Source organism: Heloderma suspectum, chromosome 2 (assembly GCF_057233095.1).
Source record: "Heloderma suspectum isolate Gila_16-S chromosome 2, 16-S_ref, whole genome shotgun sequence".
NCBI classification, from domain to species: Eukaryota; Metazoa; Chordata; class Lepidosauria; order Squamata; family Helodermatidae; genus Heloderma; species Heloderma suspectum.
The window spans coordinates 235,733,440-235,757,671 of NC_139459.1; the positions used below are offsets into that span (position 1 = coordinate 235,733,440).

At 38.7% G+C, this 24,232-nt stretch overlaps 1 protein-coding gene across 2 annotated transcripts in view; it reads right to left on the reverse strand.

The window, feature by feature from the left end:
- Positions 1-14,876: 14,876 nt before the first annotated feature.
- GABRB2 (gamma-aminobutyric acid type A receptor subunit beta2) overlaps positions 14,877-24,232 on the reverse strand; it is a 196,586-nt gene continuing 187,230 nt past the window's right edge. Inside the window, exons 11-12 of one of the 2 annotated variants that reach the window (XM_084832388.1) lie at positions 21,258-21,308; positions 14,877-16,710 (exon numbers count right to left, since the gene is read on the reverse strand). In XM_084832388.1, coding sequence (XP_084688514.1) covers positions 16,363-16,710; positions 21,258-21,308 — 399 coding nt within the window. In that variant the 3' untranslated portion in view covers positions 14,877-16,362. The remainder of the gene's footprint in view (positions 16,711-21,257; positions 21,309-24,232) is intronic. The other variant, XM_084832389.1, reaches the window with a different exon arrangement.

Sequence of the window (24,232 nt, forward strand, 5' to 3'; positions counted from 1 at the left end):
GCTCAAGGAGGAGTTGTTCCTGGGTAAGCGGAGATTCTGCCTGGTCCAGAAATGCAACATTCTATCCACCAAACCACACTGGCTCTGGGGTTATATTCCCCCCCCCATAAACTTTGTTTAATTCTTCCTTGAACAAAAGAAATCTTTCAACCTAACCACCCTCTCCCACAAAAAACATCTTCTGTATCTTGTCCCCTGATGTATTTGTTAGATGTTAGATGTTAATTCAGATCTTCATAGCAGTATCAAAGCATTTCCTGAAGCAAATACTCTAATGTTGATAACATTGCTGGTTTGAACTGCTTTTATTTTCTATGATGCTATTTGCTTTTGTACTCAGAGTTCCTAGCAGCAAGGCAGAGAAAGAGAGAATGAGAGAGGGAGAGAGAACTTGTCAGATCCAGAGCTGCAAAACATTGCAACAGGTCTGGCAACATCTTGACATAACTCCAGAAATTATAGCCTCAGGATTTTTAATCTCCTGAGGTAACTAGGAAGCTGCTTTATATCAAGCCAGACCATTGGTCCATCTTCTAGCATTCTCTATTCTGGCAGTGGTTCTCAGGGTTTCAGACAGTGCTACCTGGAGATGCTAGGTATAAGTCCTGGGATCTTTTGCATGCAAAGCATGTGCTCTATGGTCCTTAGTAACCACTCTTTCTATGTGAGCTGTCTATAAAGTTCTGCCTCCATGAAAAGGTCAAGCACCTCCTGGTTGGATAAGGATTAATGCAGTGTGAGGCTGCCCTTGAAGATGATTTGGAAGCTTCACCTATGTGAACTGTTTATAAAGTTCTGCATCCATGAAAAGGTTAAGCACCTCCAGGTTGGATTAATGCAGTATGTTGCCCTTGAAGACGATTTGGGAGCTTCAGTTTGCCCAGAATGAGTTGGTCAGAAGGTTGACTGCTGCCATGTCCAAACTGATGCATATAACTTTAGTTTTGGAAGAACTCTACTGGTTGCCTGTTTTCTTCCAGGACCATTCAGGCACTGGTACTTATCTTCTAAGACCAAACGGTTTGGGGTGCAATACCTGAAAGAGTGCCTCTTCCTGTATCAACCTACACCTGTGACATGAGATCTTCCACTGTAGCCCTCTTTCAAGGGCTTCCTTTATTGAAGCTATGCTATTCAACAAGAAAAAAGGGCTTTTTAAAAGAGTGTTTTAAACATGTATTTGTTTTCTTTGGTTTTTAACTGAAAGGCTTTTATTATATATGGGGCTTTTGTTAGTGGCTCATTTTAAATTGGCTTTTAAATTAATTTATGATTTTATGAACTTGTTAAGCTGATATAACAAAGGACTATATTATATATTGTAAGCCACCTTGGGAAGACTGCAGTCTTGAAATGCAGCCAGGAAATGCATTTATTATTATTATTAATAATAATAATTTTCAGTGGTGGCATTCTGGCTATGGCACATCCTCCCTAGGGAGGCCCGCCTGGCAACAACATTGCAATATATTTTATAATAAATAAATAATCATTCTTTTTACACCAGGTAAAAAGCATATTTGTTTACCAAGGCATTTTAATTGGTTGGAAATTGATATTATGGATTTTATTTACTGTGTTATTATTGTAATTTTGGTTTATTGTACACCACCCTGAAATCCTAAAAAAGCTCAAGGGCAGTATATAAACATGTTTTAAATTAAATTAATCAAAAGAACTAGACAGCCCAACTTATTGTGGGTAAAGTTTTCCCCCATTAGAATATATAATGTCCTACCAATTTAAATTCAGGGAAAGGGTTACCAAACTGCATGACAACTTCCCCAACATCTCACCAGATCCAATAGTGTTTATAAAATTCAATAAACTTTTCATATTCCAAGCCTAGCCTATAAAAAGTCCAGGTCTTCACAAAAAGTCAGCTTCAGGAAACCATTCATTATTTATGAACCTTCAGGTCATGTATGTACTTTCCTGATGTCCAGTAGATCTTTGAGGAGATTTTCAGTTGTTACATTAAAACTTCCTTGCTTCTTCTCAGCCTGCAAAGGAGAGTGAAGATTCAAACTTCATTAGGGGAAAAAAAAATATTTTGAGAAGCCTATCACCTCTTCTTTTGGCAGACTCCTGATATTTTCCCTAATGTGAGCCGCAGTGGTGATATTTACATGGTATGTATTGGTCATTCTTTCTCAGTCCACATTCTTAGGCAATGGAATTTGACAACGCATATATACAGAAATAGATGGGAAACAAGTTAATGAGAATGCACGTAACATTCTGACTTGAGCATTCTATCTTACACATGATTGTTCTTAAGTGGTAGCACTTAAGCTTCATGGAAATTTTTGTTTAATTAAGACTTTGTTGGAGAAAGCAGGCAATCCAGTGTTCTGAGTTTCACACTGCTTGACAGTGCAGTAGAGGAAAAAACAGAAGGATAGAAGAGTGAGAAGGTGTCATTAGTTAGAAAGTTCTGCTGAAAGCAACAAGGCAGAGAGCTCCTGGTCAGTTGAAAGGCAGATCAAGGAATATGGATTCAACCTGTGTTGGATGGGGTTACTCTCCCTTTGAAGACTCAGGCTAGCAGTTCAGGTGAACTTTTGGATGCAGCCCTGAACCTAAATGTGTTTCAGCCAGTGGTCAGGAATGCATTTGCACAGCTGAGGCTAATGCGCCAATTGCATCCATTCCTGGAGAAGGTTGATCTAGCCACGGTGACACATGTTTTAGCTACATTCCATATGGACTATTGTAACACACTCTCTGCAGGGCTGCCTTTGAAAGTTGGGTGTTGTCTGTTTCTTTTAGTGTTGTTTTTTCATTGTGTTTTAAATTGATTCATTTTGATGTTATGTTTTAATTATGGTTTTGTTTTAATCTTTATTATTTAAGCTGCCTTGAGAGCCATTTTTGCTGGAAAGACGAGATATAAAATTAATAAATAAATAAAATAGTGATGGCAGTGTCCTAAAGACCTACCTTGCCTCAGCCACAGTGACGGGCAAAGGAACAGTTGCACCATCAGCAGACCAGCAAATTGAGGGCCTTCGAATCACTGCCAGAGGCAGCTAGTGAGGTGGTTCACTAAGTGGAAGCTGCTGGGTGTCATGGTATGGCAACAGAGGGGGGAGCGGCCTTTCCGGCATTATCTTTAGTGCCAGAAGTAGTGATGGAGGCATGGGGTGCCACAGCCAGTATCATGCAAGCACATGGATAGTTGTCCCAGCCAAGCACAGGCTACTCATGTTTCCAGGACAACCATCTACTCAACAGCCATGCACTTGCATGCTGCTCTGGCTGCCACAGCTACTTCCCAGCACCTAAGAAGGCCCCTCCCTCTTCTATTGTCACTCTGTGGCAACCAAGGTTTCCTCCTAGCTGCCTCACTGGCTGGTTCTGTTCACTTCTATTTGACCTACAGAACTGGCTGCGGATGTTCCACGCTGTGTGTTCTGAGGGCCAAGAAAACGGATGGGGGCAGAGGAGGGGAGGAGGAAAAAAGCCTCATGATAGACCAGTGGCATAAACTAGGAACCAGTGAACACTTAAGGCCATTGATTTCAGTGATCATGTGTGCTTAACTCTTGTGTTGGATTTTGGCTAATAATATGCAACCATGTATGTAGGTGGAAGTTGCCCATAGTATCTAAGGGTGTCGCTGTGTACAAGTGGATTTGTGGGCATTGTTGTCTGGGATACATGTGGATGTGTGCGTGTATTAGTGTCCAGAATAGGTAACTGGGACTGCTGGCCATTTTCATTCAAAAAAAGAAAAGAAAAGAAAAGAGAGAGAGAGAGAGAGAGTTTCCCACCATTGCTGCTGAACAAGTAATGTAGAAAGGAAGAGGACTCCCTGTCCCCCTCCGCACGCATGTTGTTTGTGCTTTATATCATGTTGTGACATGTTGTACCCCACTCCAGTGTCCTAGAGCTTTGAGCCAATGAAAACTAAGATCTACGTAAGCAAAGTGACTTGTAATTGTAGGTGTCTTAGAATCAGCGACTCCTAAAAAGTAAGGCAGTCAGGTTTGCAGATAACACAGCATACTTCATGGTTAAATCTATAAGCAACCGCAAAGTGCCACAAAGAGAGCACATGAAGGTGGGTGGACAACTGGCAGATGAAATCCATTATTGAATTATTCAGTATGGAATCATTCAGGGGCAAAGGACATACTCTGAAATGGAAGTTCAGTGTCAGCCTAATGCTATTTTCTTCTAATAATTCCTAATGATTTAACATAGTGCTTCATCCACCTTCTAGTAATACTTAACATCTTCATGGGCAGCTTGTTTTTGAGCATCTAATCACTTGAAGGGGCTTGCAGCTTCCAAAGCTCGGATGAGTGGATCTTTGCAGCATGAATATAAAACATTTGTACTTTTTTTCTTCTGCTCAAATACCCAGTGACTTTGGAAAAGTCAACAAAGGTGTGTAGCGCTAACCTTTGACAGCGCTAACCAAGTTAGAGGCAGGTCTGTTTAGCTACAATGGGCCTGCAGAGGGATCAGCACCCTTTCTTCCCCTGAGCAGAGCCTAAACAACCCATTGCTTTGAAATAATATCATATTGCATGAAATTATAGAACTGAATTCCCCTAACATTGTGTCTGAATGACTTCTTCATTTTACTGTCTGTTTTTATCAACTATTGTACAAACTGCTCAAGAACAGAAGTAGTTATAAGCTCTAGGAGCCAATCTGCTGTTGTCTGTTTGTATATTCCTAGAAACTTTACATGGGCTGACAGAGAAAATTGCCCTTTGCATTCTTTGTCTCCACAGGGGGAAAAAAAAGCAAAATGCACGGATTGTTCTGTCTTCTGCTTAAAGTGCCCCCACACCCAAAGAAGCTTGCGAGAAAAGACAGAACTTTTTTTTAAAGCTTATTTATGCATCAAAGTTAACTGGGTCAGTCTACAGCGTAACATACATTTTTAGTGCACATAAATTTAACAGCTTTTCTTGGCATTATGTGTGACAGTGGCATTTTGGTGTTATTTCAAGTTCAGAGTAGGTCCTTGGAGATGTTGTCTAATTTACCACGGGCCAGCTATAATACACGAAATTATAGTAGTCAAATATGAACAGTTGTCAATTGAATAAGACATGTTGTTTTATCTCACTCATCAAGTATTGCTGGAGAAACATAGTTAACTGTATCTGAAACTGGACAGATGTGAGATGTGTTGTTGCTGTTATTGTTCAAATGCATGAATGCACACTCTTCCCTGCTTGTATGTAAAAATAACAACAACAAAGAGTCCACGGATGCAACAGATTCTGGCATCTTTTCCTAGAAAGTGAATAAATAATAACTGCTCTTCCAAATGCTTCACAAATACCCTATTGCCCCTGGAAAGCCAGCGTTTTGTTCTAAGTGGGGCCATTAGGAAAGAGATGTGTGACTGCCTCTCAAAACAAGAGCCCCATGGCTCTGCCTCCTCCCTGCTTTGGTAACATTACATCACTGTATTGCACATTTTCCCATCTTGCTCCACTTCATTGCTGCTTGTCACAAGTTTGTAATTACTAGAATTACTGGGAAAGAGAGAAATAGGAGATGGGGTTGCTGTTTATATTGGCAGCAGCGGGTCTCACATGGCATTCAGTTCACCCTGAAAAGAATACTAGGAAACACACATGAAGAGTTGGGGGCTTTTTTCTTACTCTAGTGTAAGCACATGCAGCCTTGATTTGGATGCACTGGGAGGGGAGGCTCAAACCTCCCCGTTTTCCCCCCAAATCGTCCACCCAGTGGGGGGACACCAATTGAGACTTCAATCTTTTTTTAAAAAAGAAAAGAAAACACCAATGGAGAGATTTGTGTGTGTGTGAAAAAACAGTTTGAGGAGGGCAGTTTAATCCTTCCCTCCTAGTGCACAGTCATCCCAGTCCAAATTAGGGCCACATGTGCTTACACTAAAGAAATAGCTAAGTGTCAGCTAACCGCTACAGGACTGGTCCAATGTGTAGTTTGGCTCTAAGTAATAACTAACAAGTCTCATCGATTTCAGTGACTTCTTAAGTCCAATTAAGTCAACTTGGATCCAACCTTCTGTGTTTGGCTGCTTCATACTTACAAATAATCACCTGAAATCTCAGTATCATGTGATGAACACATGGATGCCTGAATGTATCCAAAGCTCTGGTTTGGAATGGATACTTTATGAAAAAAAAATTATAGTGTATCTCTTCCAAAGTAGATCTTAGCATGAGTTCTCACATGCCAGTGCATCACCAAGTTTTCTTTTTCAAAAGGCAGGATTTCAACTGGTTTCTCTACTACTTCAATCCAAGTATTTCATCCTTATTTGTAGTTGTAATTCTTCAGAGTCTCCATGCACAATTATCTCAGAGACTCTTACCTCATGTTCTGTTGTCTGCAGTTCAGCAGGATCCTTAATTACAAAATGTGATGGTGGTTGATTTTACAGCCCACCAGATGGTTATGTCAGTTGTTAAAAGCATAGGATTCCCACCCATTGATTTGCGTGTTCTTACAGCTCATATAGGCTGGGTTGGCATTAGTTAAGATTGCTGTTTTGTATGCCAGATGTTCAGCAATGAGTGAAATATTTAGGGTTAAATCTTGATTATTAGAAGTGGGCAAGGTTTGGTGTATGTTTTTATAGGTCACAAGATGCCAAAGTTGTAGCAACATGGAGAGTATGTTATAGGCTGTGTAGTTTTCAGTTCCATTAGCAAAATGGTGATTTAGCTGAAATTACTGGAGCAAACTAGGAATACTGAGGGCAAGGTGCAAATAAAGGTTAAAAGGAATAGCCAGTATATTACCAGTGCTGTAGGAGCAGATGACGTCCTGTAACAGAAGAGCTGTTGTATATCTTGTGCAGGAACCATCGCACTAGGAAAGTTAAACTAAAAACTTCACACTGCGCTTTTATCCTGCAATTGAGATTGCTCCTTCACGGAAGTTTGTGGGCTTTTTACATGATGCCATGATCGTTCAAGGTGTCTCCTGAACTAAATGCCCTTTTTCCATTTTTAAATAGATTGCAGATAATGAGCTATCAAATTACCCTGTTGTGTTCCGCTTCAGTTTCCTCTGTGAAAAGAGTAAAACAGCAAGAAGAGGAGCAAGAAAGCCCCGTTTTAAATGAAGGATTTTAGGCTGGTGTAGAGATGCCCTAAATCAACGTTTTTCCACTTTCCAAGAACATGTGCAACCACTTGCACAAGTGAAGCATAAAAACTGCTATACAACCTACACACATGAACTCTTGCCCAAGCTGTTGCCCAAATATTTGAGACAGACTAAAACCTGCTTGGCTTCTGCTCTTTTATGTTTGCTTCTTACCCAGGATGGGCAACTTGTGGCCCTCGAGATGGTTTGGCCTACAAACTTCATCATCCCTAGCCAGCATACCCAATGGTGAGGGATGATGGGAGTTGTAGGCCAAACTATCTGGAGGGCTACAAGTTTCCCACCCCTGTTGTAACCTACTGACTCTTTCGAATTGTTTCTCTTTTCCTGATTTCTGGATTTAACATATGGATGGGCAAATCTGTCAAGATCATTTTTGGTCAGTTCAGTGGATTTACATAGGTAAAGTTGTTCCATCCCACTTCTGCATTGATTTGTGTACTGTTTAAAAATAAATCCATATGAAAATATACACATTTCTATATGCAGTTTTCCAGGTGTAGACATTTTAATGCATTTTTTTTAATGTATGCATATATTAAATACCCCATAAGCCAAACTGATCTTATGCACACTTTCCACTAATATGCTTAAGGTGTGCATTCTTTTTCTTAATATTAGCCTTTTTGTTCATATATTTAAAATGACTCAGCTTGAGTTCAGTGTTCAGGACAGTGCAGATTTTGGAGTGCAACTGCATTCCAGTTCGATTCAGGGAATACGAACTAGGCATGTTCACATCAAAATGCAAACTAAACAAAATTCTCATCCACCCCTAATGTAACATTAGTTTGGCCTGTCACTGATCTTTGTTAGCATGAAAGTCATAATCTGTTCAGATGTCTGAATGAATGCTGTAAATTTATATGTGCTATAATTTAATATGGTACTTAAACCTTCTTAATGTGACTATGTCTTATTTTAGTCTCTTCCTAAGTTATTTACACCTGAGTCACTGTAGTCAGCAATTGCATTCTTTCAGAATCTTCAAATAGATAAAACAGAAATATAACTGGCCATGAAGATGTACCAGCCATTTCATCTTCTGCAGTCACAGAACCTTCTGCCCTAGAGTTCTGTACTGGGAAGTATGATTTCAGTTTGGTTCTCTGCAGAGCAGTTACTCTGGCTTATCCCTCTCCTTCTCTCTAACCCCACACCACTTTATTATTCCTGTCCTATCAGCATTTTAGATTGTAAGCTCTCTCTTTTTGATTATGCATACATGTGCAGGGGATGGGGACAAAACCCAATTTCTAGTGCTCCCACTGTAGTGTAATCCTATGTATGGCTTACTCCTAAGCAGGCTGCAACTGTGTAGATTTGCAGCCTGACAGTGTAATCTTACACCTGCCTTTTCAGAAATAAAGCCCATTCACTTCAGTGGGAGCCCCAGGGTGTATAGGGTTTCAGCCCCAAAGACCAAAGTTCAAGGCAGGCTATGTAGAGAAGAAGGTGGCTTGGTTCTCAATGGCTCCCTCTGAATTCTGTGGGGCAAAAGAAATCAGCTGTAATTGCCGACCCTGTTGGGGCACATAAAACATAAGCCCCCAAGAAACTTGGTTCATTAGGTGCATATTTAGAACCCACTCCAATGTTGTCCTTGAGCACATACTCTTACTGTTTCCTATAGAAATGAAAAGGTTGCTATCCAACCCTATGGGAAGAAACACATTTTGACATCATGACTGAGGTAAAACATGCCCCCTGCCCCTGTGGGGGAGATCTCCATTGAGAAGATGGAGGAGCCTTATAATTTACAGGCGCTCTTTCTGACCTACCTGTCATTATGAAAGGCCTATGGCTAGTGAATAATAATGATATTATTTTGCATTGTATTGTATATTTTTAAATATTTGTATTGTATATTTTTAACTATTCTATGGCATTCTGGTTTTTTAACTGTTTTAATCTGCCCAGAGAACATTAGTTACTGGGTGGATTAGAAATGTAATAATGATGACAATGATGTGGCCTCTGTGTCCAGCACAGCAATCACTGCTGCTCAGTGACCACCCTGCCCTGTAACTGCCACCATTATTCTTATGCTATATTAAAAAGTTTTATGCACGTGTGCTCAGTGCACAGAAAATGGCTGTTCTGCAGAAACAATGACCGTTTTCTTGTATTGCTGCTGTAGCTTTTGAAATTCACAAGACTTACTTCTGAGGTGAAGCATTCTGGGGACTAACACTCTACTTGTGCTGCTATCTGTCTGAACAAATATCTCACTGCTTAAAATTCCCCATGGTTCAGCTCTGGAAACCTAATAAAAGCGATATTAATGAGCTGGCACTGCTGTCTTCTAGCTCCAGTTTGTACCTGCATTCGTGCAAAGGAGGTTTCAAGAGCAAATGACGGGTGCTGCTGATACACCCTTTTCAGCAGGTGAAGCTGCACCCCCCAAATACAGGGTTGCTCCCACAGACAGTGGTCTATAGACAGAGAGAATGGTTTGATTTTCGCTCATTGTGAAATCCAGGCTTCACTTGTCCCTTACTTCAGTCTTCCCCAACCAGGCGCCTCCAGATTGGGGAAGGCTGCCCCGTGTGCACAGCAAAAGTTGCACCGATTGGAGGCTATCTTCTTTCTGGCAAAAACTTCCAAGAACGCTGTGTTGAATGTATTTGGAGAGAATGTAGTAAAGCAAGAGTATACTGTTGGGCCTTTCAACAAAGCTGGCATGACAAAGCATTTCACTACAACAGGACAGATTACTAGTATTGTAAAGAACCATGGGAAAATTTTACCTTGAAAATCGGGGCATAAATGAATAGAAAAATAGATTCTTTTACATTGTCTTTATTTATATTTTTTTAGTTTAAGAATTACACACTAGCCAACATTGTTATATATTTACATGCTGAAACTGGCTGTAATAAGTTTAGATTCAAGAAAATATCTCTTATGTGCTACTCAATTTACAATCATCATTTTACTACCTCCTTTATCCCAGAGGTTAGCAGTCCTTTTGAGAAAAACATGAAAATCTGATGCAATGATATCCACTAATATTTTGCATTTTCTAGCCATTGGAAAATGTGCATTATGTGCATATTAGAAAGGCTACAAGGTCATTAGTAAGGCTGATGATTACTACATTATGAAGTAAATAGTACTAAGTAAAAGAGAGAGAAAGAGAGAGAGAGAGAAAGAGAAAGAGAAAGAAGAACAGTGCAAAGACAGTACTGACAGAACCATTTAAACACCCATACAAATTAAAATGTGAAAACTCAAAACATAGTCAACTTGATAGAATTGTTGGATGTTTTAAATGCCCATGTTAAGTAACTCAAACTGTACAATGGATCTTAAATATGCTTCCTGGTGAAATTTTCTAAAATGGCATTAACAATGCAAACATATAAAATGCTAATCAACTTGAATGAGATAACTTTAGCAATGAGCAAAACATTAAGAAAAAGAAATAAAACTAACTCCCCCAACTATTATCAAACGGCAGCTAAGATTTCCACCATTTCAAAATAAATAAATAAATTATAGTGTATTTATTATCAAAGCACTTCAGAAATGTGTTGCATATAACCTACAAAGATAATCCATTCCAATTTACCATTAGTTAATTAAAATGGATAGAGATACTATTTGTATAAACTAGAATATGGTAGTGATTCATTAACATTCCATTTATTCTTCAAAAATGCTGACAAATATTTTCTAGTGCATTTTGTTAAACTTTACCTTTGGTGTTAAGCAGTGTCTTGATAGTGTTCCCTTTTAATAAATTTCTAAAGTAAAGATTCTTTGGTATTGGGGATGGGTTAGAGTGGAAAGGAATAGACTAGTATATGCTGGCAGACATGTCTTTTTGACGTCTTGCCATTCACTGTCATGATACAGCTTTTAAAGAGGCTTAGTGGGGCATAATCCAAAGGCCTGTGAGGGTTCTGATATGCACATGAAACTCTAAATGCTCATGACCCTGCTTTGGTCTGCGGCAAGGAGACAGCAGGCCCGTTATGAATCCATCTAATAGAGGGCAATCACAAAGGCATGGTTCTCTGGTCCCACTGAGCCCCTATGTTATATCCTTTCATTCTGCTTGGGACATTGTGCACACTACTCACCTTTTAAATTTCCCTGTAACTGGAAATAAGAACTTTGCTTCTGTTTCATGATGATGAATAGCCATGAAGTTCTAAACTGTAGAGAATTCTAAACGAGACCATTATGGTACACAGGGTATGTCTATTCTCTACCCAGAGTTATGCTCAGTTAACTATCCTATATCATGACCCCCCCTCCCCCCAAGTTGTCTGGGGGTGTATTTTAGATCATGCGAACTAGCCTAGCAGTTACTTCATCTCTGCTCATTGAAGTGAAATTGTACTGACCCAGTGCTTTCAGGATCACAGCCTTAGTGCAAATGAATGTAAAAAGATGAATGCCTTTCCGTTGCTGTGTCTACAGAATCCCGAATTATGGATCTCAATCTCTATGGGGCTCCAATGCTCACAAGGGGCTCTGAACAAGCAGTGGTTGCCCCGACCTCTGCCGTGTCAGAAAAAGCCTAGAATATGTAGACCTCTTCATGTGCAGAAATTTCAGAGCTAATAGTGCAAATGGGGTAGGTATGCATGCTTGCTGAGTAGCATGCATGCATCTGAGCCCCCACATGCACCAGAGCTACTGGATGGGGGCCGGGGCAGCACTAATTAACAAGCTTGTTGTGCCCTGACATTGTGCAAATGAACCAGCTAAACTCATGCTGTTGCATATTGAGTATTATAACGCTGTAGCTTCCATGGATTTGTATATTAAAATTCTTCCCTGGAATCCAAGTCTTATGCAAGAGGGTGTTTAAATTATTCTGCTAGAGAACTGCAATTATTGTACTTAGTTTAAAAAAAAGAAAAAAAAACAATTTTTAAAATCACTGAACAATTACTGTTTCTAATGATTGCTCATTTACAGCTTATTTAAATATTTACATGATTTTAGGACACTAACCTAAACCATAAATAGAATCAGCTTTTTGTCTTACGTTAAAGTACAAATTAGAAGTTAAAAATGTTAAGAAATCTGATAATATTTACACACGTTCGTTTTTAATTATGATTGCTCACATTATATGTTCTATGTACAGATAGCAAAATGTTATGACCCACTACTTTTAAAGTATCGTACCCTGGCCTTCCTGTCTTTTTCCCATAGAAATAATATTTCATATTTTTGCTTCCCCCCCTAGGTTTTAGGACTTCAAATTTTTTTTCTAGCGGACAATGTTTTTATTTTTTTTAAAAAAGAGAAGAACTAGGCAAGCAATGTTAGTCTATTCTGTTAGTCTATTCTGTTAGTCTATTCTGAGATGCTAGGAGGTACAGTACTCTCTTCATGTCAACTGTGAAATGCTTCGTAAGAATTATATGCATTGATGTGCTGATATAGAAATGCCCAGTTACCCTGTATAGTAAGATTTTAAATACATTAATAATTTGCGTTCTCAAAAAAATATTCACATATCAGTTGATTATAGAAACAAAACTGTTATTAGCTTATTCCTTTTAAAACACCAGTGTAAGATTCTAGTCCAGATCCAGACAACCACAAGCACCACAGAGGGCTGCATGCCTGTGGTGCCAAAGAAAAAGCCGGAGTGGACACAGCAGCACCGCCTTAGTCTCAGCCCTAATTCTCTCTCAGGAGGGCAGCAGGAATAGAGAGTGCTTGCCTTAGACACAGTCTGTGTGCCCTCTTTCCCCTTCCCATATCAAACCGGCACCATGAACGCCTTCACCCCCCTTCAGTAGTGATAATATTCAGGTAGGGGCAGGGGCATCTGGATGGAGCCCCTGTCACCACTGCTTCCACCTCATCTAAAAGCCTCACTCAGTGTTTGCTTGATGCCCCTCACAGTGCAGCTCTGATAAAATGGAAGCTTTAGAGACTGTGGCCCCACAGTTCTGCTGGGGTTGCAAACAGGCCCCCCCTCCAATATCATTCAGAAACCTGCCCGCTTCCCAGTATAGCAGATCTATGGGCAGGAACCCATTTCCACCCGTGGATTGCTCTCACTGGATTAGGAGGCCTGTGTGTATATGTGCATCAGGTATATGCACACAGAGGAATATATATACACATATTGACATATATGTCTATATACTCATTATATACTTGGATAATGTTTAGTGTTTTGTTTTCTTCAGTTACATTATCTTTGCTAACTATGAAACTGGAACATAGCTTTAGATTTTTCTAAAAAAAAATCAGTTGCATTTTTAATGTACATTTTATCTAAACTTAAATGAGATTTGTTCCCTATATCATCTATCTATCTATCTATCTATCTATCTATCTATCTATCTATCTATCCACTTGCTCTTATGTTTTCTATGCATTGTGCTTTTTGTCTGGCAGATTCTAAGGGTTGGGTTGGTTGTTTTTTTTTTTACTATTAGAATATAAAAATTCTCAGGTGTGTCCTTCAGTGCTATTATTCAAGACTTTACTTCCCCCTGGGGATGACAAATGAAAATGGTCAGAATGACATTGCTTGGTTCTTTCTTCCCAGTTATTAAAACTGCAGTAGTATAGAAACATAACATTCCTTAGGCAAACACAAATGTGCTGCATGACTTTTTTAGTTTGGAAAATGCATATTAGACTTCCTAGCAGTCATATACAGAACATATTTACAGAGCATTGATCGCAAAGATATTGTTAAAACTGTGCCGTATTAGATAGTTGTAATTTTGCCATGAGTTTCACAAAGATGAAGAGAAAACACCTTAATTGCTGGCTAGTATGAATCCTGAAACCTGAAAAAATGGAATAATTATTATGTGAAATGTGGAATTGACAAAGATGAGCAAGCATATATTTCAGTTCATTTCAAAGGTAACAGCTTATTTAAATATCCTTTATGAAGCAAATCATGTAATACTTTTCTGTCTCTACCACATGCTGCCATTACAGAAGAGAAAAACAAAGTCTTTTTTGTGTCATGGTCCTCCATTTCTCCTTAAAACCTTGTTTTAATCTATACACCTCATAGTACGTTGAATCAATTAATTCAGAAACATGGTATCCCATCTACTTCTGGAAGCATCTTCTCCTTAAAAGCAAAAAGGACCTCATGGAGGTAATTGAATACTTTCTTTGTTATCCTGCTGAGTAAATTACATCTCCCATTGGCAAGGTCAGAAAATATTATGGCTTGTACTATAAACTTCCAGATATCTTAAAGTGCAGTACCAGGAGCTGATTTTGTAGTTTTTGTTATAGCTGACCTGTTGGACCAATGTGAGAAAAGTGAAGTACTTTGTTTAAGGTCTATAAATCCCAAGCGTTAATTAAAATGTTGATATTTTTCCACACTTTTAAAGCTCTGTTTTTATAAAATGAATGGGCAGTTTATGCAAGGCAGTTCCTTTGTGCAGAGGGAGAAATAAAATAAACCATCAATATAGCGAAACCAATCTCAATTATTACAAAAGATGGCCTAAGCAAGGCGTCTTTTAAAATAGTGCTAGTCTGGTTGTGGACAACACATCACAAAAAGAATGATGCTCTGACTTGTGAAACATACTCAGCCCAACTGCACATGGGAAACCATGAGCCATGTGATCAGCCTTTTCACTAATACATTGTGGTGTCAAACATTCCCATCAACCATGTGCTCAGTAACCCCCAGTTTTTTAGTACTTTACAAAGAAACACTCATTCTTTTGTGCTACTGCAACCAAACCAGGTATAAAGAGAGCACACACACACACACACACACACACACTTGGGAATATTTATTGTTTTAGAGGATGTTCTTCTCCAACCCTTTAAACAGAAACATCTCTTATTTCCTAGAATAAGTAGCTCTTCTATACAAGAACCAAGAATTATCTTGAACCCTATGCAAACCCCACTGAATTGACTGGAAGATATATATAATGTTTGGTGGGCTGAAAACCTTATTTTGTCCCACCATTTCAGAAATGGGGACCATATAATAGCATACTTATGTATGAAAAAGAAAGGGCATTTCTAAAACTCAGGATGTAGATAAATAATTCAACCCCTCCCACAAGAAAATACCGGAGTAGCCAGCTTTTTAAAAACACACACACGCGCCCTTTTTTATTTATTTAGAATACTTCCCAGAGTCCTCATATTAAAAGAAACATGTCTACAGTTGAATGCAATGGAACTGGGTGAAGAACACAATGCAACTCAGTACTAGAAGTTTAGTCTTTCCTTTTAAAATATATATTGGCCAAACAGCAAACGCATGATTCTGCTCCATCTTTCTGGGGTGGGAATAAAATCAAAATCCAAACTGTAATTAAGCACCCACAGGAAGAGCTTAAACTCACTGGCAAACTGATATGATTTACTCACACAGTATTTCCAGTCTTTACCTGGCCCTTACTTTTGAGAATATTTGCCACTGTTTTCTCTCTTCCATAAGGAAGAACAGAGCACCAAGAGAAAGCCACCTATGAAGTCACTGCTGGTCAACTGACATCTGGCATTTTACACACAGAATGCTCCTAGACATTATGTTTAATGGCAGCGCATACTTGGATATCTCCCAGACAACTCTATGTATCACTGTTATACATATCCATTATGCTGTCTTAATTCCCTACAATTTCTTCCTCAAATAAAATACTTTCAAGTTTTGTGTGAACTCCTCACACACTCAAAACTTCCCTTCTCTCAATCAGTAACATGACCTACTTGGGAAACCTCTAAAACCTGTCCTCGTGGTATGACGGTAGGCACTACTTATTTTCAAGTTAATGTATTTAAAAGTTAATGTAGGAATATATTTTGGATTGAAAGCATGATAATGTGAATACACTCTCTCCATTCAGGGAATGCTGTGTTTGTTCCAGATGTGGAGAGAGGCATGAAAATCTTAGAACTCAAACCTGTTTTCTAGCTATCTCTTTCTGTGTCTAAACATATTAGTGCTAAGATGAGGAGTGGAAAAAATGAAATGACCAAGTTTACAACTCTGCCTCCAAACATCAAATGCAATTATATCTTTAAAGGTCGTGTTGTATACAATTGTACTGTAACTTATATGTTTCACAGTTTTTCAAAGAAACCCAAACATTACAAAACAGATTATAGAGTGGGCCAGCAACTAAGGTGTTTTAAAATAACTTTTGTCCTGAATAGGTTTTTGTTCTCCCTAAGTCCCACATTTGGCTGTACAACCGATTTTGAAGAGAAATCCAGTTCTTGATATCTGTGTGGCTTTGTTTTGCTTTAGTTCACATAGTAAAGCCAATAGACAATATTGAAGAAGGAAAAAACAACAGGGAAGAATATGCGTGACCATCGATCTATGGCATTTACATCAGTCAAGTCAGGGATGGTAATTTTCAACTGAGAAGCACGTCTCCGTAGTCGGCTTTTCTTTTGTGCCACGTGCCGTTCCAGGGCATTACGGCCAAAGCTGTGTCTTGGTAAGCCAGCCTTCCGGTACTGGATACTTGAGGTATCATAGGCCAGCATAGTGCTTCTAGGGTCTCCAAGGCCTATAACAGCTTCAGAGGCAGCCATCTCATTTTTAATTTCAAGTGTGCTCAACAGAATGTTTTCATGTGGATCCATCTGGAAAACACAAGAGATTGGCTTAGTTGCGTAATAAAATATCAAACCCAATCAAGTATTAGGCCAGATCTAAGACAGCCAACTCAATGCCGATCTACAGAAAAGTGGCAAACATAGATTTATTTGTAGATCCTGTATTTTGAAAGCACAGGCAAATACATTATATGGCACTCTCAGTAGCCACATGTTTGTCTGGCAGATGTCTTGGAAATTTGTGGCACTGCCACTACGTACTTGCATGAAGTACTGAACCTTGCAGGCCTAACAGTTCTGTTCTGACAAGACTTACCAGCATTGACAATAAGAGTGAGCTCAAAAAAGCTGCACAATTAGGATACACACCAGGTATGACTCCTGGACACTGTCCTGCTTTTCCCAAGACACCTGTGTTTAGCACAGTCCTATCATTTGGATGCAGTGCTAACGCCACTAAAAACAACTTTGAAACTCTAGTTTCACAGTAATTCATATTTTGATGTAGAGATTAGAAACTTTGTTATCAGAGAGAAAGCTGACCAAGTGTTTTACATCTATGCTGGGGCCTCTTTCAAGCTGCAGTGCTGAGAATAACAGTGCTCACTTCAGAAACAATGAATTCATTCTGGAACATCCCATCAGAACAGAAGACTGGCCACAGCATTTGGCTGGACTTCAGAGGCAAGATTAACCAGGCATTCATTTCAGAGTATAATCACATTGAATGTCAACACTTGTTTTGGAGTATTATTCTTTTTTTTTAATGCGAGAAGGTAATTGGTTTTTTTTAAAATACCATGTTAAACTTCTGGCATTAAGTGAAGAAAAGGCAAATGATTGGAGTCCTATTGAGTTCTTGGTTATCTGGAGATAAATGAAGGATATCCATTCCTTATCTGTAAGTTTCTCCTCAGAAATGCAGTATTGCTTATTTGGGACAGCCATTTTGATGAACAGAAATAAGTGCCAATCTTTTATTTTAACAGCCTTTAAAAGAAAACCCTATTTTTTTCTTGTTATGTGATCATTTTCTTTACAGTTATCTGATTAGAAAAGTAAATTTAACATTCATAGGGATACTAAATATTGCACTGACACATTATCCATCAATTCAGTAAATTCTTTATATTTTTCTTTGAAAGTAATTTGAACTTAAGCAACGTTTTATAATCTTTGCAAATTTTCTTAGGAAATCTGAATGAAGTGACATGTTTTATTAGACTGACTTCTAATGGTGTACAGTGTCTATTCCTACTACATGAGCATTTGTATACAAAGCTCAGAATAAACTGTTTTCCACTCCTGCAACTCCTTGCATGTTTGGGGTCTCAGATGTATACAAAGGACTCTCTGTCAGTCCTCCATGCCACCACCCTGGGCTTGCTCATTCACTTCAGTATTGGGGGGAATAGCTCTACTTAAAAAGTTCAGGCCCTCTATATGTTCTACTGCTAGAGGTCTTTGAGAATTTTAATTCCAACAAGGAGAGACATGTATGAAAACATTCAACTGAGCAAGAATCGGCTTATGTCAGCAGGTTCTCAAAACTTTGTCATAGTGAGTTTTTCTTATCCAATAATCCGTTCTTTCCTTTTTTACCTCCCAAAGCATAAACTAAGGGAAAATGGAGATGGCAAAACATGTGAACAAGACATTTAGCTGGTACTCTGTCTCTTGGCCCAAACAATACAATACACAGACACTGGTACCCTATTCCTGCTAGGAGATCCACAATGTAAGAAGCCTTCCATGAGTGTATCACTTGCTGGAATGGGAACTATGGATGGGAGAAAATTAGATGTCCATCTGGGGGTGGATGCTGTGTATCAACATTGCTTTGCTTTCAAAGGGATGCATATTTGACTGAGCATCCCCATTTATATTCCAGTGCAACTAGTCATACAGACATACTTTTTAAAATTCCAATTCAAGCTTTAAAACATCAAGTATGGGCTTCTGATAGTAGGTAAATAGGAAAATATTTGTGTGTCCCACCAACAGTTCCTTGTGCCTTGATAACTGTGGCATAATCATTGCAGACAGAGTCCACAAGTCACAGTGAACCTCATATAAGTTACTCAGAAATTATTCAAACAAGCATAAGTAGTGAGTGGTTTCAATGTTGTACCCAAAGTTTTACACATCTAGGCTGCAATCCTATACTCATTTACCTGGGAGTACAGTTCACTGAAAACAATGACAGTTACTTCTAAGTAGTTATGTATAGGATTGCTCTGTTATAGAGGGTTTATAAATTATTACTGATGTAGGAAAATGTTAGCTTTTGAATTATTAGATTTAATTTTGAAGATTTCACCCATATCATTGTTCACTATAATACTATATTGAATACTAGAGAAATCTACAAGATGTCACACAATGTTTACAGCAAGGATTTGAGATAATTGAATAGGTCTGAAGCTTGTGCTAGCCCATGTGGGATTTCACCCCTTAGTTTCAGGACTTTTTGCTTTAACAAGATGAAATTTAATTAAAGTTATCCAAATTCTGCTTTCAAATCAAAACTTTCTGAGTTAGGAATTGTCTGAAATTCATATATAATCTCTTTCTGAATACATGGAATGAAATCATAATTTAAAATCTCTTCCATGTTCGCACACGCACACATACAAAATTCCTGTTACATGGGATGTATTTGGGCCAGAAGACCTTTAGGGTCTAGTCCATAACAGAATTAACAAAATTCTGATCAGAATGCCTGGAGAAGGTCCTCTACTGCTTCCCATGAAACAAACAAATCAATACCCAAGCATACTATTTCTGCAGTCCCATAACAAACATTTACATATGTATAAACATAGTTGTTTCATTTTTCAAGACACTACCATTGCATCCTTCAATTCTGAAACCAACCAGCCAATCCCAAACAGGGGTAAACAGGCAGGGGTGATTTTTTTTTTTCCACAATAGCTTATTTCAACATATATTTCATGGCACCAACCATTAAAGAATTCACCATTTGGCAAAAGGTAAATTCTTTAAAGTTTAAATATTTTTAAAGCAAAATAAAAGGAAGGAAGTTAGCCTTGTGACACAACTGTGAAACAAAGAGCATTTTCAATTACATCTGAGGTTGTATAAAACATGAACATTGGTTAATCCCGGGGAGTGGGTGGGTGGGTGGGTGGGTTGGATGGGGTGAATCACACAAGCAGGGTAGCAAAGCTTTTTGAACGATTCATTTTCCATTTCCAGTCAAAGCCCAGACCTCAGAGGTTAAACCAGTCTTCAGCCTTCTATATACTTCACTCCAAAGCGAACGGTGCAGCTTGGCCACAGACAAATTTGTTTGAATGTTTTAAAAGTGTATGTATGTGTGTACACACACACACACACACACACTCCCATGAGATGATCTTTAGAAAATATTGAGTGTGATTGTTTGAAACACAGAACCAAAAAGCTTGATAATCAGATAGATCAAATTCTGCTATGGCTAGCTTTGGAGTCTTCTGTGGCTGCAGCAGAGATTCCATTATAGTCATCACAATGTGAATAGCTCAACAAGCTGCCACACACTCAAAGAATTTAGTAGGAAAGGAAAATAGTTTTCAGCACAGATGCCATATAGTACCATATATATAATATTCTTATACAAGTTTTTCTGCTGTGATCAGACACTTGTTTGATAACACCACAGTTTGAGAAGGCTGGAGGTCTCTACACCTTTTCCAAAGAGATATTGGAAGTTACTTGATAGCAGTAAATTAGTAATGGATGAACCTCCGATTGTCTTACCGTAGGGTGTATAGGAAGAAATTGTATGCTTATTCATAAAAAGGCAGTTTTCCTTGGGTGGAAATGGCCCTGCCTCTACTTCCAAAATAGGAAGTGCATAAGGTTATGATTAAACAAATTTGATAAAGAGCAAAATTGACCTGATTTTTGAACCTGAAGTAGAGGTTTGAGATTTAGGTTAGGAAGGTAACTTGGAGCTTCATTGCAATAGAATAGGTTCACCCATCCCTAATAAAAATGTATGCTTGTAACTAAAGAAAAGCTTACAATACAACAGTGAAACACGTTAATTCTGCAGGGCGCCTTTCATCCAGAAGGATCCCAAAGCGCTTTACAGACTTTAGAAAGCGACATCACTTCACCAACAAGTGCAGTCACCTCTCAGGCGAAATGTGGTGGCTATCTAACATTGCCAAACAATACACTATATTTTAGTACAGGAAATGAAGAATGCTGTAGCCAATTAAAACTATGCAGTGGGGTGGTGGGTGAGCGGTGGGGATGGTTCAGAAGGTAGAAGACAATTTATAATACAACCAAAACGTGGACAGGATCGTGGCATTAAGATGCCAGCTCTTGTAAAAAGTGCCATGGGATCTTTAATGACCACTAATGGTCTAAGACCTCAGTTTTAAGTCTCTAAGGGTGCAATCCTATGCATGTTTAAGCAGGAAAAAGTCCTACAACTCCTAGCATTTCCCAGCCAGCAATGACTGGCTGGGGAATGCCCGGAGTTGTAGGACATTTTTCTGTCTAAACATGCATAGGATTGTGCCCTTAGAATAAAATCATTAGAAAACAATAAAATATACCTTTGTTGAATACATTTCTGGACAATGATATGTGCCAATTATTCTTCTGTCCTGTAAGTTAATAAAATCAAGACCAGTTTCCTTAGAGAAAAGGCAGCTGTTAGCTTTCATTAAAAATTAATGCACTATAGGCTATTATTATAAACTATGCAGCACATTAACTAAAAGCACAGGGCAATCAGAGCCAACAATCAGCAGAAGTATATCCTTGGCTTAGAAGTGCTGTTGTTGTCTTGGCCCTGACATTATAGACAACATGAATTTGTGATGGAAATGTGTGTGTATGTACAGTTTGGAAACATATATATATATTTCCAAACTGGCCATTTTTGACCAAGAAAGCAATTATGACATGTAAAAATTATTCTGGACAAAGTGGAACAACATGTGGATTTAAAAGGTGGTGGAGGGAAGTTAAAAATAAACTCTTTAGGTGCTGAAGGGTTATTCAGTCACAGAGCAGGATTCTTGATGTACAAGACAGACTTTAGGTAGAAGACAGAGCAATTGCACAGGGCAGGAAAGTAGGAGTGGTAAATAAGTGAAAGGGAAAAACAAGAAGTAATGAAAGTATGAGATGAATGTTTTAAAATACTTACACAAACTTGGTAATCATGGAGGTGTAGTACAATCACTTTAAATGATAATATGATAAATGACAAAAATAGAATTCACTAATGGTCCTAAAATCAACCCTTAGAATGTTGACCAAAGAGCATGAAATGCTGCTGACCAGCCCAGCTTAAATAGAAGATATATCTACAGGAGAAGTGATTCCAGCCTATATCTAGAAACTCCAAAATTATGACTATCTAAAGGAGTTGAGTATAACATTTTAATATCTCCAATACAAAATCTAACACTAACAAAATCTAACACAATAAAATCTAATAAGTTTATTGATAATAAAAGGAAGTGATCACTTCTATCTAGGAGTTGCATCAGTAGCTTCATGCTTCTGTGAAGCTTTATTCATAAGGTACTTCTGTGGGATTCACTTATCACTAACTATTGAACATGCATCATCATATTGACACTATAAAACATTTCAGTTGTACAATTACACTGCTTGCCAGCAGCTTGCCTTTAAAACATGGACTCAAGATCAAAGCAGTAGACACAATCATAACATTTTATTTCTGGCTTTAAAAATCAAATGGAAATCAAATGGAACAAGCAGAACAATGTGTATGAGAGCTACATGACATTGTTAGAATTGGCTGTGCTATCCTCAGCCAAAGGGATCAAAGTAAGATGGGTTGTCTTATCTGTTCAGCATTTCACCCCTAGGAGAGGCCTATAGTCAAAGATGTAACTGGTAATTTCAAATCAATATGTGAACTTCAGCCTTCCTTACTGAAACTCTTGGTCAAGCACCTCTTCTCTTTGTCTATACTTTTCTTCCTTGACTCTGTCCTTCTCCTCTTTGCCCAATTCCTTTTGGTTGTTCCTTCTTTCACCCACTCTTCCTAGACTCTCTGCTTCTCTTTCCCTGCTGCCTTTCCTTTACTCATGTCCGCTTCTAAGCCTCCTTCCCTAGGACATTTTGTCTGTGCCACCCATCTGTAGGAGATGATTGGCTCCTGTAGAATCCAAAGGTAGTCAGAGACCCTTAGGATGAAAGCAGTTCAGCTAACTGCAGCAGAGGACTTCCTGTGTGCAATACCAGAAAGCCAATCCTGTCAGCTTTTTACTGTCATTACCACAAAATCCCTTAGTGTATTACATTATAGATGATTGGGCCTCTCAGATGTTCCCATGGCTGTATAACTTACAGTTTGACAAGGCACTCTTAGTATATAATTTTAACAAAATATGAAATAAAATTTTAAATGTCACTGAAATTAGAGTTGAATTTACAGCTTTGCAGGAATAAGTGTGCTAATCTATCCCTCAGCCACTATTTGCACAGATGCAGCTCAAATATGAATCTATGTTTGGATAGCGAGGCAGAAAAAATGGCCCCTGTTTCGTAGGCCATCTCTTTCCTTTTCACTGTAGCTACTGAGTGGTGCTGGTACTCCTTCTGTGTAGCTGGAGTCCAAGACCATTTTTTAGGAGTGTTGAAAGTGGTAGGAAAAAGGCATAGTATCCATGCTGTGCACTCATTTTTATTTCTTTTCTTTTCTTCATGAACAGACACTATTGCTTAGGTTTGCCAGCTTTTGAGTCACTATAAAACCTGTAAAACCAGTTTACCAGAGGCATGCGAGTCGACAACACAGGCAGCAATGCCTCTTTCATGTCATTTTTAACTATCTGAAATAACCATCACTCTATTTCAGTAACTACTATTAGGAGGAACTCCACTGGTTAGCCAACTGATATAGCCACTTCCCCTGCCAGCATTGCCTGTTCTAGCAGATGCAACTAGACTGGTATGCAGACGTAACAATGCAGAACTAACCATTCAAGCCACCATGCCACATATGAATTGACCCTTGTTTTTACATTATATTTGATTCAGTTTTGCACCAGCATCCAAAAGAGGTAAGAATGGCCCCATAAGATAGCGTACAAGGGAGCTGCAGCCAGATTGTTCAATGGTCCTTGCATGGTACAGGCATATCATGAAGGAACTGGGAAGAAAGTACCAGCACAGCACAGCACAGGTTGGATCCTATGGATGATGTTGCACAAAGGCAATTGTGTGGTCAATTGGTGACAGAGACCTCTCTTTCATTACCCCATGCCACATTCTTTGAAAATGTGCGCTAGCCACATATAATGAGATGTGACGGACTGCTTGATGAACAATGACGTGGCCAAGTGCAAAAGGAATCAAATAGCCACTTAGCTACAGCTTATCATACAATATGAGCCATATAATTGGGCCCCAGGTAGAAGGTTTTGCATACATTATTTCCATAAAACCTTATGCTGCATTGTCTGAACTGTTGCAACAGCTGCATCTAAATGTATTCTCTATTAAAAAGATCATAAACAAGAATATAGAGTGCTCTCCGATAAATCTC